The sequence below is a fragment of the Aegilops tauschii genome, chromosome 1 (genome assembly GCF_002575655.3).
Source record: "Aegilops tauschii subsp. strangulata cultivar AL8/78 chromosome 1, Aet v6.0, whole genome shotgun sequence".
In the NCBI taxonomy this organism is placed as follows: Eukaryota; Viridiplantae; Streptophyta; class Magnoliopsida; order Poales; family Poaceae; genus Aegilops; species Aegilops tauschii.
In genome coordinates this window covers 214,645,127-214,657,301 of record NC_053035.3, presented here as the reverse complement: position 1 = coordinate 214,657,301, position 12,175 = coordinate 214,645,127, and the positions used below count along the sequence as shown (strand labels likewise).

Here is a 12,175-nt window from a genome sequence, read left to right as displayed (position 1 = left end):
ACTGACTGTTGGTCCAATGCTAGTGGAGGATTCAGACTGAGGACCCCCTGTGGCGGCTACTCATAAGAAGATGAAGGATTGAAAGAGGACTGGTCACCCCTCTGATTTGTGATCTTTTAATAGAAAGAAAAAGCCTTCTCTCAGACTTAAAGGTAAATGAAAGCGGGATTTTTTTTCTCTCCTCTAAGCTAGCAGCAAGTCAAGTAATCTGAGAATGCTGCCCCCAATCCGTAGCTGAGGATGAACTCAACTCATAAGCTTTTTTTGAACCAAGCAGCGGACATCCAGAAGGGGCTTGACTTCATTAGAAAACGTGCTGCAAGCAACAAAGTGGTGGACATTTTTTTTGCATTCTGGGACAAGAAATTCCCAGCCATTGCTAGGCTGAGCCATGTTAGCAAAGAATGGTTTCTCCAACAATATGAGGATAAATCCCTTACTAAAATGGTAGTGGTCAGCTTTGATGACATTCCTGAGGAAGGTATTTCCCCTACTAGGCTCGTTGCTTCGCTTATTAAAGATCAGAGAAGTGAATGCCTCTCGTACAAGAGATCCCATATCAGATTAAGTAAAGGGATTACCTAGCTAGCGCATATCGAAGAGTTGGAGACTTCCTGCCAGTATAGAAAAAGCCGTTGATGGATCAATTTCTGTAGGTGGGTCTCAACTCGGATACCGTAGACCACGACCGATTAACTACACTACAGAGTTCTCATCAGAAGTGCTATACGAGGTATCAGCCTCGTCACTCAATAGTAAACCTGAAGTGTCGTACAACTAAGGGGTGTGATGTGCTGTGTCGGGCCCTGGACATCGATCACGTTGATCGAGTCATCGATGATAAAGCGGACAACAGGGACAAGGTGAGGGGGCCACTGATGGATCACTAACCAACCTATACTAAGCATTTATGATAAGCAGATAAGGTACAAAAGCAGGTAAAGCAGGCTATGTATCAGAATAGGATCATACAAAAGGAGAATGCAAGCATAAGAGAGAAGGGAAATGGACGATATCGGAATGATCAAGGGGGTTTGCTTGCCTGGAAGCTCCGCTGAAAAGGTCTGGTCGTCAGGGGTGTAGTCGACGTCAGGAGCATCGTCAGTCTCGGTGTCTACCGGAGAGAAGAGGGGGAAGAAACAATAAATATAAAGCAAACAGATGTATCACTATGCATGACATGGAAAAAATGCAGTGCTAGGGGTGACCTAACGTAGTGCTACACGATACAGATGAAGAGGGAAAACATTTGGGAATGCTTTCCCGGAGTTTGGCATTTTCCAGACTGATGAAAGAGAGGGGACGGTTGGGTCAGATTCGTTACATTTTTCTGAGCAACTTTCATATATAAACTTTTTTCATGTGATTTACAGACTATTTTATATTAATTTTCAAAGTTTTAATCATTTTTTGAATTTATAAATCAAAAATGAAATTATTGCATCAACATGATGTCATCATGATGTCAGCAGTCAACCCAGCCAGTCCAGGTCAAACCTGACGGTTGGGTCCCACTTGTCATTGACAATGGGGGTTAATAAAGTTTTAAACTAAACTAAATTAACTAATTAACCTACTAGGCCCACATGCTAGTGTGTAATTAGTTTAACTAATTCAATTAATTATTTTAATTATATAATTAGGGGGGCACTGGCAGTGACTGGGCGCTGCCCAGTCAGCCTGTTGACCGGGGTCAACGGTCGGCCGGGCCCTTGGGGCCCACCAAGCAGTGACCCCGGGGTGGCCCCGGCAGGGCCACGTCGGCGGGGCGCCGGAGAGAGCTCCGGCGAGCCCAAAACGCAGCGGCGCGACACGGCCGTCGTCGGAAAACGGCCACAGAGGGCCAAAACTAGCGTGGGCGGGCTTTTTCGAACGAGGGAGGTGAGTTGCGTCCAACGGCGGCAGTCCCGCGGCCTGGGACGGCCGGCGTCGACCGGAGTGGCGACAGGGAGCGGTGGTGGCATTCGGGTCTCGTTCGAAAAATAGTGGGGTGGTCTAGGGGGGTCCAAGGCGGCTCGGGACGGCGCCGTGGGTGCTCTGGAGCGCGTTCGTGGCAGGCGCGGGCGCTTGGAGGCTCGCATGGCACGCAGGCGACGGCCATGGTGGGCGGTGGAGCTCGGCAACGTGGCGGGGCGGCTATGGTGCACGACAAGGGTAGGGGAAAAGGGGAGAGGGATGAGCGGCTCACCGGGAGCCTGTAGGCGTGGAAAAGGCGGCTTAGGGGAGGCTCGCTGGCGCCGGAACCGTCGCCGGAGTGCGTCGAGGCCGAGAGAGAAGACGGTGCGAGGCGGCGTTGTAGGCGGTCCCCGGCTTGTGTTCATCGCTGCAGTGGATGCAGAGGACGACAACGGTCCTCGTGGACACTTCGAGGCGGTGAGGAGGGCACGGTGGCCGCGGTGGTGGTGCGGCGACTGCGACGAGCGCGTCGGGTGAGGAGCAGATCTAGGGGAGGGGGAGAGAGAGAGGAGGCGTGGGGGAGAGGGGGGAAGTGGGAGTGGGTGAGAGCAAGGGAAGGAACCGAGGAGGCTGGGGCGCCCTTATCCCTTCGTCGTCGATGGCGAGGTGGTCTGGGACGACCCCGGCTCAGGCGCGCGTCGGGTCGGAGGAACAGGGGAGGGAGGCGACTGGGGGAGATACGTGTCCGGCTCGGGTGGGCCGAGGCCTATGGGGGTAGGGGGCTTTTCTTTCTCTTTTGCTTTTGCTTTTTCTTTATTTTCCTTTTTGTTTTTTATATTTTCATTTCTTTTTAAAACCATAATAGTTTTATAAAATATAATACTTGCACCTAAATTAGTATAATAAATTAGGCCACTACCACAATTAGGTTAGCATTTAAATAAATTAGTTTAGAATTTTTATAAATTAAAAAGTATTTAAATAATTGTTTTAGTTACTATTGTAATTAGTTTAGGGCATTTAAACCCTTTATAAAAATGTTGGTTCACCACCATAATTAGTTATGTATTATTTGCCACACAATGAACATTTTAGTTTTCATGTTTGTGAATTTCTATATTTCACTTATAATTTGAATTTGAATTCAAAGTGGAATTTGAAATGAGATATGACAAAGATTATCAAGAACTGTTTAGCAAAATGATTAGCTTAATCATAGAGGGTTACTATAGCTCATAATACAGGGGTGTTACACGAGGCTAAGGTATGTACTAGTAGCTATGTGATCTCTCTCTCTCTCTCTCATGTTCATTTCTGATGATGATTTTGATCATGATTAGCTTTGTTAATGGAGTTGAATCTTGTGATGTAACCCCCTCTATTCTCTTTGTAGTGAATTGAATCTGGCTCGTCTATGAAGTTTTTGTATGTTGGATTGAATATTTTGGGAATCATTGAGATTACATGATGCATATTGCGGAGACATGTAGTAACATTGGGATAACTCTATGCATAATAAATTAGAATGATGAAGATCATATGGTGTTGTCGTAGTGTAATTTCTGGGGGGGGATCCTTGTGGTGACATTGGGGTGGTTCAACATATTAAGATTGGACGACTTTGAGGTGGTTTGCTGTTAGTGCACCTACGCGATCTCATCCTACTTTGATCGGATAAAAAGAGAAATTTTGGAGTGATTCTTTACCGCACTTTTGAGGGCATATTATGTGTTTTAACTGTGTTAATGATGTTGAGAGTTGACACTAGTGAAAGTATGAACCCCACGCCTTGTTTCCAAGCAATGAGACATCGTTTTACTCACTTTTACTATTTTTTTACCTTGCTGCGCTTATTTATTACGAAAATACAAAAAATTAATCCGAACTATCAATATCACCCAAAATAACAATCTCTACACCGAACTAGTGCACCTATATGATTAACAATTGTATCAGGTGTGCTGGAGACACAAGAAACTACTTGTATTTTGTTGTAGTGTTGTTTGAAAGGGACTACTTTCAACCTACACCTCTCGCGGATTGATAAACCTTAGATAATCCATTTGAGGGAATTTTTTTGATGTCCTACAGTTCTCTATGCTTGGAGGCCTACTAAAGTCTTTAAGGATAGAGCGTGTAGAAGACATAAAGCTATTTCTAGTACCGTTATCGGGGAGGTGAGTGTTTAAAGGTATATTCTTTAGATCTTACAATTGAATATTTTAGTTTCTTATTTACTAGTTTATCTTATGAAATAAAACAACAAATAAATGAAGATGAGTGCACTTGGTTATCATTGTAAAGTTTATCTTGAAAATATGAAATCTGAACATGGACTTGATGTATTCAAGGAAGAACTTTAAAAGATGATTGATGTGAGTTCTTTGAAAATTAATCATGATTGCAATGTTATTAGTATGTACTTTATGAATATCAAACATGCTAATGGTATGCAAAACTTTAAACTTGGGGTTGTTGGAGTTTGATGAATATGATCCTTTTAGCCCCTCTACTTTTGAGACGAAATGTACTATGATGAGAATATGCCTCTAGATATGATGATTACAATGATGAAAGTGGATTCAAAGAGGTCATGACTTTAAGTAGTGTTGATTCCACTATTTTGGAGAATGTTTAAATTGATTATGATGAGTTTAAAGTTGCCACTAAGATGATTATGATGGTTCTTATGCTATAAATAATAATGATAAGCATCCTTATGGAACTTGTCATAATCATGAAGAGAAATACCCACTACCGTGCAAATGGTTTATAGTGTTCAACTTCCACAAGATAACTATATTTGTTGTATTTAACATCGTATTTTCCCTAGAAGCAAGGCATTTTCTTCTTATATTGCAAGGTAGGGATCCTGCCCTGCAATCGACAAGAAATAATGTGGTCCATACATTGAAAATGTCGTAAAAGAAATCAATTGTGAGTACATAAAAAATGGCTTAGTTTGAAATGAATTACAAGAATCAACTGGCCTAAATTGTGTCGTCGGTTCATCACATATACGAGAAAAAGTGAAACAATCAAGGACTCAGATGTAAAACATGTGTTTTAGATTAACTTCGATCACACGGTCCACACTCTACAAGAACGAGGAACCTAACCACCTAGGCCGTACCTAGGGTGCCAGCCCGTTAGCACACATGCTCGACCCATCATGGGCCTATCCCCGAGACGCGGCTAAACATGCCATGCCCGACACACGACATGTTTGGGGACATGCCTTGGCCAGGCTGGGTTTCAGAATTGTTTTTTATATATAGGCCCAAAAACAACCCAAAAGTCTCCAAACATTCTATATTGACCCAAAAGGGCGCAACCCATCAGGGATATATGAGCCACGGGCGGCACATTTAACTTTTTTAGAGATGTTACCAAGCTTTATTCAGTGAAAATTGATAGTGGCAAGTACATAAAATCTAGGGGATTTGAAAGCCACAAATGGCGCCCCGAATCTAAGGTAACATATTTTTTTTGCTAAATCACGAGCCTCCGATATATGTTCTCTCTTCCCATGCATAATATGAACTTCATCAAATTTGGTCATCATCTCTTCTATGTCTTGGATAGTTGGACTGCATCTACCCAAGAAGGAGCTCTTTAGATTGTTAACCAATTTTTAGCAATATGTATGTGATTCAAGCGTAGATCATGCGCCAAATAAAGAATTTCTCTTACAACAATAGCTTCTAGGATCTTCGGTTGTATCATGTCATGCATCATGGGTGAAGACGCGCCCCCATATACTCCGGACTAGCCACATAGACCACGACATAGGAGCCCCTGTCTCCATGTCTTCCCACACCAGCATCAACGTTCATTTTTATACATCCGTCCAGAGGAGATTTTCACGCTCCCTTCTGGTTTAACTTTTTTTTAGGATGAAGCAAAGCTTTATTGTTCATAGTCCACATAAAATGGGATACAAATCAGATCATAGGATGAGTCAACCACACGTGACGTCCTGGACTTCGGTCCGTTTATAAACGGGCAGCCATGGGCCGAACCGTGTCAGGCACGTTTAATGGGGCAGCCGGGCCGTGCCGGCCCATTTGGCCAGGTCTGCACGAGTCACACCCAAGGTCATCGGGAAAAAAACACGAGTCACAGAGTCAGTACGACTATGAGCATTCTTCCCAACTACCCCACCCACGTCTCAGTGTTCGAACAAGGGTAGATTCCCGTTTCCTGGATTCCGGAGCCTTCGTCCATTTTCTAAGTCGGAGCTCGGCTCGTTCATCGATCCGCCGGCGCAAAACCGTCGCTTACTCGGCGCTCCGGTGATCCGTTCGAACCCCCGGCTCGCCCAAGTCGCCGAGCGCGACACTGGTCGTTTCGGCGGCTGGTCGAGTTCTTTGACGGAGTCGGCGGCGAGCTAGGTTCCCTTTGGGTTTGGGCAGGAGGAAAGGTGAGCCGGTTCTCTTTTTTAAATTAAAACTCAACTATTCGGTGCTTGGCCCCGGTCGATTGGTCTTTTTACACCTTTTTGCTTTATTCTTTGCGATGTATCTTGATTCACTCTTTCGCTTTCTCACCGCCCGGTTTTTCTAGACCTGACGGGAGGAGGTTGCGAGCTCCGAATCTTGCACTCAGTTGGGGAATTCGCTAGGTCTTGGTAGGCGGTAGATAGGGCTCCGTCGGTGGCCGTATTCTTTCCTGGGGGGAACTCTCGTCGAGTTCTTGGAATAAAGGAGGGATTTTCGGCCCGTGGGATCCGTATTTAGGGCTAGTTCTTCGGAACACGGGGCTGGAGTTTGCACAGATATCTCGATCTGCTGTCGGCGGCGGCCGAATCTTGTCTCGTTCCTCATGGGTAAGTTGATTTTTTTTTCTCTTTTAAGAAACTTCTTATCCCCCAGTTCAGTTTCGTGTAAACCACCGAGTACATGCTGTAGTGGAGTATCGCCGAGATGTGCTTCCGTTGCTAAATTGGTTGTTATGGTAGCATGACAAGGCTGTATTACAATGTGATTATTTTGGTTTTATCTTTTCGCGCAATGTTTAGTAATTTTGGACATGCTATTGAATGTTAGGTAATTGTGTGGAGAGATGGGGCGACATATGATACAGCAGGATGGAGGGTAGGAAAGAAAGGGGGAGATTAAGGAATTTTGTCCGGCGGATGGCAATGGAGTGCCTTTGCTCTGGAGAGCAGCTGAAAGGGGCAGATGACACCATCCGGTCATCGGACTCTACGTTTACCAAAGATTTCTCAGCAAGTGGGTACTCTTCCAGGAATGGAGAGGTTGAGCAATACCTTGATAATGGCAACATCGAGGAAGCTGAGTTGTCACTGCGGGAGGGCGTGTGCCTTAACTATGAGGTCGGTGTTTCCTTTTGTGGAACTAATGCTGTTGTTTTGATAAGAGTATGCTTTGAGTAATTGCATTGCTTGCGGAATGTAAAGTCTTTGAACATGCTTCCCATCTGTCTTGTGGTTCCCTGTGATGTAATTTTATTAACATCTAGTTTGCTTGATAGTTTAGTTAACCGCGGCTGCTATTTTCCTTTTATGCATCCTTACGAATTTAGTTGTACATAAATTCCCTGTGAAGTAATTTTATTAACAGCTAGTTTGCTTCGTAGTTAAGTTAATCGTGGTTCCTATTTTCCATTTATGCTTCCTTATGAATTTAGTTGTAAAATTTTAACATGTGCCAAGCTACCTGTTTCCGCGAAGTTAAACGAATGGAAATATTCATATTTTATCTCCTACCAAAATTGGCTCACTAGCTCCTTGCTGTTTTAGGAAACCATCTGCTTTATCCTTTTCTTGCATGCAATTTGCCGAACAAAAACTGATTTCTAGTTTGAATTTTTACTATTCTATTTGCAATATATACTACCCAAGCAATTTAGTTGAGAAGCTTTGTAGGAGTACATTATTTTTGTCCTTTCAGAAAAATATTGATCATTTTTTACCATGAACTTTGTTCCTTTGATTTAATCATATGCTTGAGTACCTTTTTTTACAGTATCTTAACTCTACCGTCGGTGGATTTACTGATTGCATTCTTGACTAACCCACATTCAATACATGATCATAAATGTATATTTTATTTTGGCATTTGCATTTTACAGGAAGCAAGGGCATTGCTAGGAAGGCTAGAGTACCAACGAGGACATGTAGAAGCAGCACTTCGTGTGTTCGATGGGATAGACATATCTTCGTTAGTTCCTAAGATGAAAATCTCAATTGCTAGAAAAGCACATCGCCGGAAGACTCGTTCACAATGGGATGCTCCACCAATGCCCTTGCATGCTGTGAGCCTACTTATGGAGGCCATATATCTCAAAGCAAGAGCACTTCATGATCTCGGAAAGTTCAAAGGTACCCTATCTCTCTGTCACACACATGATTAGGCATGCACACTCACACATGCGTGCACAATTGCTTGGCATTTTAGTTATTTGGTGTTAAAAAAGATTCTTATCTAGCATTTCCGCTGTCATGCATGTGTTTACTGTAAGCATAACTTCAATTCAATTTGATATTGCAGATGCTGCACAAGAGTGCAGAATGATATTGGATATTGTGGAAGCAGCAGTACCTGAAGGCTTACCAGCAGGCTTTGGAAAAGGTTGTAAATTGAACGAAATAATATGCAAGGCCGTAGAGTTTCTCCCTGAGTTATGGAAATTAGCAGGGTTTTCGCTTGAAGCCATTTCTGACTATAGGAGGTCTCTTCTCAATAATTGGAATCTTGATGGAGAGACCATAGCTAAAATACAAAAGGAATTTGCTGTTTTTCTTCTGTACAGTGGCTGTGAAGCCCGCCCTCCAAATCTCCATTCTCAGTTGGATGGTTCATTTGTACCACGCAACAATATGGAAGAGGCTACACTCCTTTTAATGATTCTATTGAGGAAGTTTAATCTGAGGAGGGTTGAGCGGGATCCCACTGTGATGCATCACCTTACTTTTGCGCTGTCCATGTCAGGGCAACTAAAACCACTGGCTGTACAATTTGAAGAACTGTTACCTGGTCTGCTAGACAAAAGAGAATGGTCATACAATGTTGCATTGTGTTACCTGGCAGAAAAAGATGATTCTACTGCCCTGAATCTACTCAAAAGGATACTGAAGTTTGGACAGGATTCTGACAACCTCAAAGAACTTCTCCTAGCTTCAAAAGTTTGTGTTGAGAAGGGTGCTCATGCTGAAGGCGCTGCCTATGCACGGAGGGCTATAACTAATATACAAGGAGGATGCAAACAATTGGCGGGTGTTGCAGATCTTTTGCTTGGTGTTTCCCTTTCTAATCAAGCTAGATATGCTATATCTGATACCGAGCGAGCTTCTTGGCAGTGTGAAGCACTCGAAGTACTTGGCAGTGCCGAAAAAAACATGCATGGGCAAGATTGTAGGATAATGTACAATCTGAGCCTTGAAAATGCTGAGCAAAGGAAGTTAGACGCAGCAGTATTTTATGCAAAAAAACTGGTGAAGTTAGAGGCTGGATCAGAGTTGAGGAGTTGGCTTCTTTTAGCTCGAATACTGAGTGCACAAAAACTGTTTACTGATGCTGAAACCGTTGTTGATGCTGCTCTTGATCAGACTGGGAAATGGAATCAAGGAGATTTGTTGCGAACCAAAGCCAGAATTCAGGCTGCACAGGGGCAATTGAGGGATGCGGTTGGGACATATACCCAACTTCTTGCTTTAATTCAACTTAGAACAAAAAGTTTTGGAGCTGGGATCTCACTGGCAAAGGTGCTCTCCTGTTTCCAAATCTAATTGAGGAATCACAAGTTCTTGTTCATAGCATTTAGATTATTACACAAAATTAAAGTTTCCATGTTGCTATTAGAACAATTACACAAAAAGTTTTGGTAGCCTTGTCTGCCAAGTAGTAGGGTGCATTGTGTAATGATCTGAAGACAATAAGACATGAACATTTCATATACATTAATTATGATTTCAAGATTCGGCTCAGGGCATAGTTCTGCTGATGTGATAGTTGTTTCGTTCTCCTTTGTGAGAACAGGAAAAGTTTGAACCAACATGAGCGACAGGCTAACCAACTAGAGCCATAGGGTGATTGCTGCCAGTAATTATGCCTTCAATTCCAAGTGTTCTTTTTATGTTGACTGCTGCATACATGCATAGGACTAGTTGTTGGGTCAAGAGTTTAGTAAGGTCCACCAAAGTGACCTCTTCATCCTTTTATATTTGTGGTTATGCGGCTTATGTCCATAACAGAGTAGCATTTAGAAGGTCACTATGTATGACATTTTAACATGATTTCTACAGGGTGGCGAAGATGATAAAAGCCTGGAAACAGAGACCTGGTATGATCTAGCTCTCTTGTACCTAGGCATGTCACAGTGGAGGGATGCAGAAGTTTGTGTATCAAAGATAAGAGCAACTAATTGTTATTCTGCCTTCGCTTGGCATGCTACAGGTTAATCTTGTCCTTTTTTACGCAACTATACTGTCGAAATATTATCTTCTGTAAAAAAAATTTAGGAGTTGGAAGTAAGAAAACATTAACATGTCTACTTAATTGATCATCAAAGCTCCAGTTGGGGTTTACTCATTTATTATTACAAAATGTCGATAAATTTCGAGTTTGTTTGTTTCACCTTTGAAAATATACGTACATGTCATTCTCTAGGCACAGTTTTCATTTATCAATCTAACCATGTATAGATGGGGTCATTGTAATTTAGAATGCATTTCTTTCAGTTTCTTTAGCAAGTATTTGCAAAAAAATCTTCAGGTTTTTGCACTATAAGAAAGATAGTTCCTTCATATTACTTACTGCAATTTTATTTCCAGGAAAACTATGCGAAGCGAAAGATCTTCCAAAAGAAGCTTTGGGGGCTTATTTTCGAGCATTAGACTTTGATAGTAAACATGTTCCAAGTTTGATATCGACTGCTACTATTCTACGACAACTTGGGGACAGGCCATTGCCTTCTGTACGGTGCTTCCTGACTGATGCACTGCAGCTTGATAGAACAAATCATATGGCATGGTTTAATCTTGGCCTACTCTACAAAGAGGAAGGTGGCAGGTCAGCAGCTGAGGCTGCTGAATGTTTCCAAGCTGCTGCATTTCTTGAGGAAACAGCACCTGTAGAACCTTTCAGATGACATATATGTACAGGGGCTATAGAAATTGTAAGCTAGTATATTCTTTCAAATTTGTTTCACTTACACTGATGAAGTAGATTACAAAGTTCCAGAAATGACCTACATGATTGAGAGATAATAGCACCGGGCAATGTTTCCTTTTTCTTTAACAGTTCAATATATAGTTGAAATTTGTTTTCTATACAGGAAGAACAATGCCGTTCTTCCCAATTTACTATGAGCTTTTGTGACCTAATATGTTAGTCAGTAACATTATAATGTCAATATATCTTGAGAAGCAAACTGTCTCAAGTTTTAGGTAATGGATTTTTCTCTTCATATGTTTAAAATCATACAAGATGCAAGATGTTCCTGGAGGCCTTCGTATTATAGTGCTGTTTTTGTTGTCAAGTACAGTATAATATTCCAGGCAACACATAAAATTTCCAAGAGTCTAAGTTGCTGTTGCATTACCAAGGTTCTGAAATTTGCTGTATAGCACCAGCATGTCTTAATGTTGTGTGGCAGGATTGTGATGGATACTGGTGGCAAGCAAACAAAGTGGTTGTTCATGCAGAGGCTTAGGTAGCAGTCTCTTGTCATGCACTAATTGAGATGGTATTCTGGTCGGTGGTTTTGCTCAAGACTGGTGGACATTTGCTGGCATCCAGTCTGTTCAGGCAGTTCAGCAATGATGAACGGAAAGATTCCCTTGTGACTTTATACTAAGTTCACATTTCCAGATTTCCCCCATGTTATGTGATCATTATGTCTTTCAGATCAAAGGTTTTTGCACTGAACTTTTAGAAGATTATCCTTCGTGATTTGAAATGCGTAATGAAATGTTGATCACTTAATAGGAACACTGATTTTAAAACCCTTAACCTGCTCCGCGTCAATTCATTTAACCATAAAATCCGAAGGCTTATTTATTCGGTAGGTTACTAAATCTTAGTCCAGTCTCTCGTCAGTTCAAATGACAGAATTTCGGTCTTCTTCCTTTTATTTTCTGTTTAGTGACCTCCACCAGACAACTAACTTAGAACATGCATTCCGAGTTATTTATGCGTAGATCTAAGGGCAACCCCAACTTGCCGACGCAAACGGACACGGATTTTACCCCTTTTTTATCCGCCCCCGTCCACGTTTGGGTTGACAGTGCGTTGAACGCGCCGATGCAACTTTA

At 42.4% G+C, this 12,175-nt stretch overlaps 1 protein-coding gene across 2 annotated transcripts; it reads left to right on the top strand.

Annotated features, from left to right (window-relative positions):
• Nucleotides 1-5,990: 5,990 nt before the first annotated feature.
• Nucleotides 5,991-11,189, top strand: LOC109759716 (protein NPGR2). Of its 2 annotated transcripts, none has more exons than XM_020318557.4 (6): nt 5,991-6,319; nt 6,945-7,234; nt 7,993-8,242; nt 8,412-9,625; nt 10,166-10,316; nt 10,694-11,189. In XM_020318557.4, the coding sequence occupies exons 2-6, from the start codon at nt 6,986-6,988 to the stop codon at nt 11,008-11,010; spliced, it is 2,181 nt and encodes a 726-aa protein (XP_020174146.1). In that variant the 5' UTR covers nt 5,991-6,319; nt 6,945-6,985; the 3' UTR covers nt 11,011-11,189. The 2 variants fall into 2 exon arrangements, with proteins under 2 accessions (XP_020174146.1, XP_045089832.1); XM_045233897.2 differs by lacking the exon at nt 5,991-6,319 and adding an exon at nt 6,373-6,724.
• The last annotated feature ends 986 nt before the right edge of the window (nt 11,190-12,175 follow it).

Bases quoted from the DNA above. Each gene is read 5' to 3' on its own strand.
- LOC109759716 (XM_020318557.4), top strand. From the start codon at position 6,986: ATGGAGGGTAGGAAAGAAAGGGGGAGATTAAGGAATTTTGTCCGGCGG. The intron at 9,626-10,165 runs GTGCTCTCCTGT...TGATTTCTACAG, and splicing joins CTGGGATCTCACTGGCAAAG to GGTGGCGAAGATGATAAAAG. The intron at 10,317-10,693 runs GTTAATCTTGTC...TTTTATTTCCAG, and splicing joins CTTCGCTTGGCATGCTACAG to GAAAACTATGCGAAGCGAAA.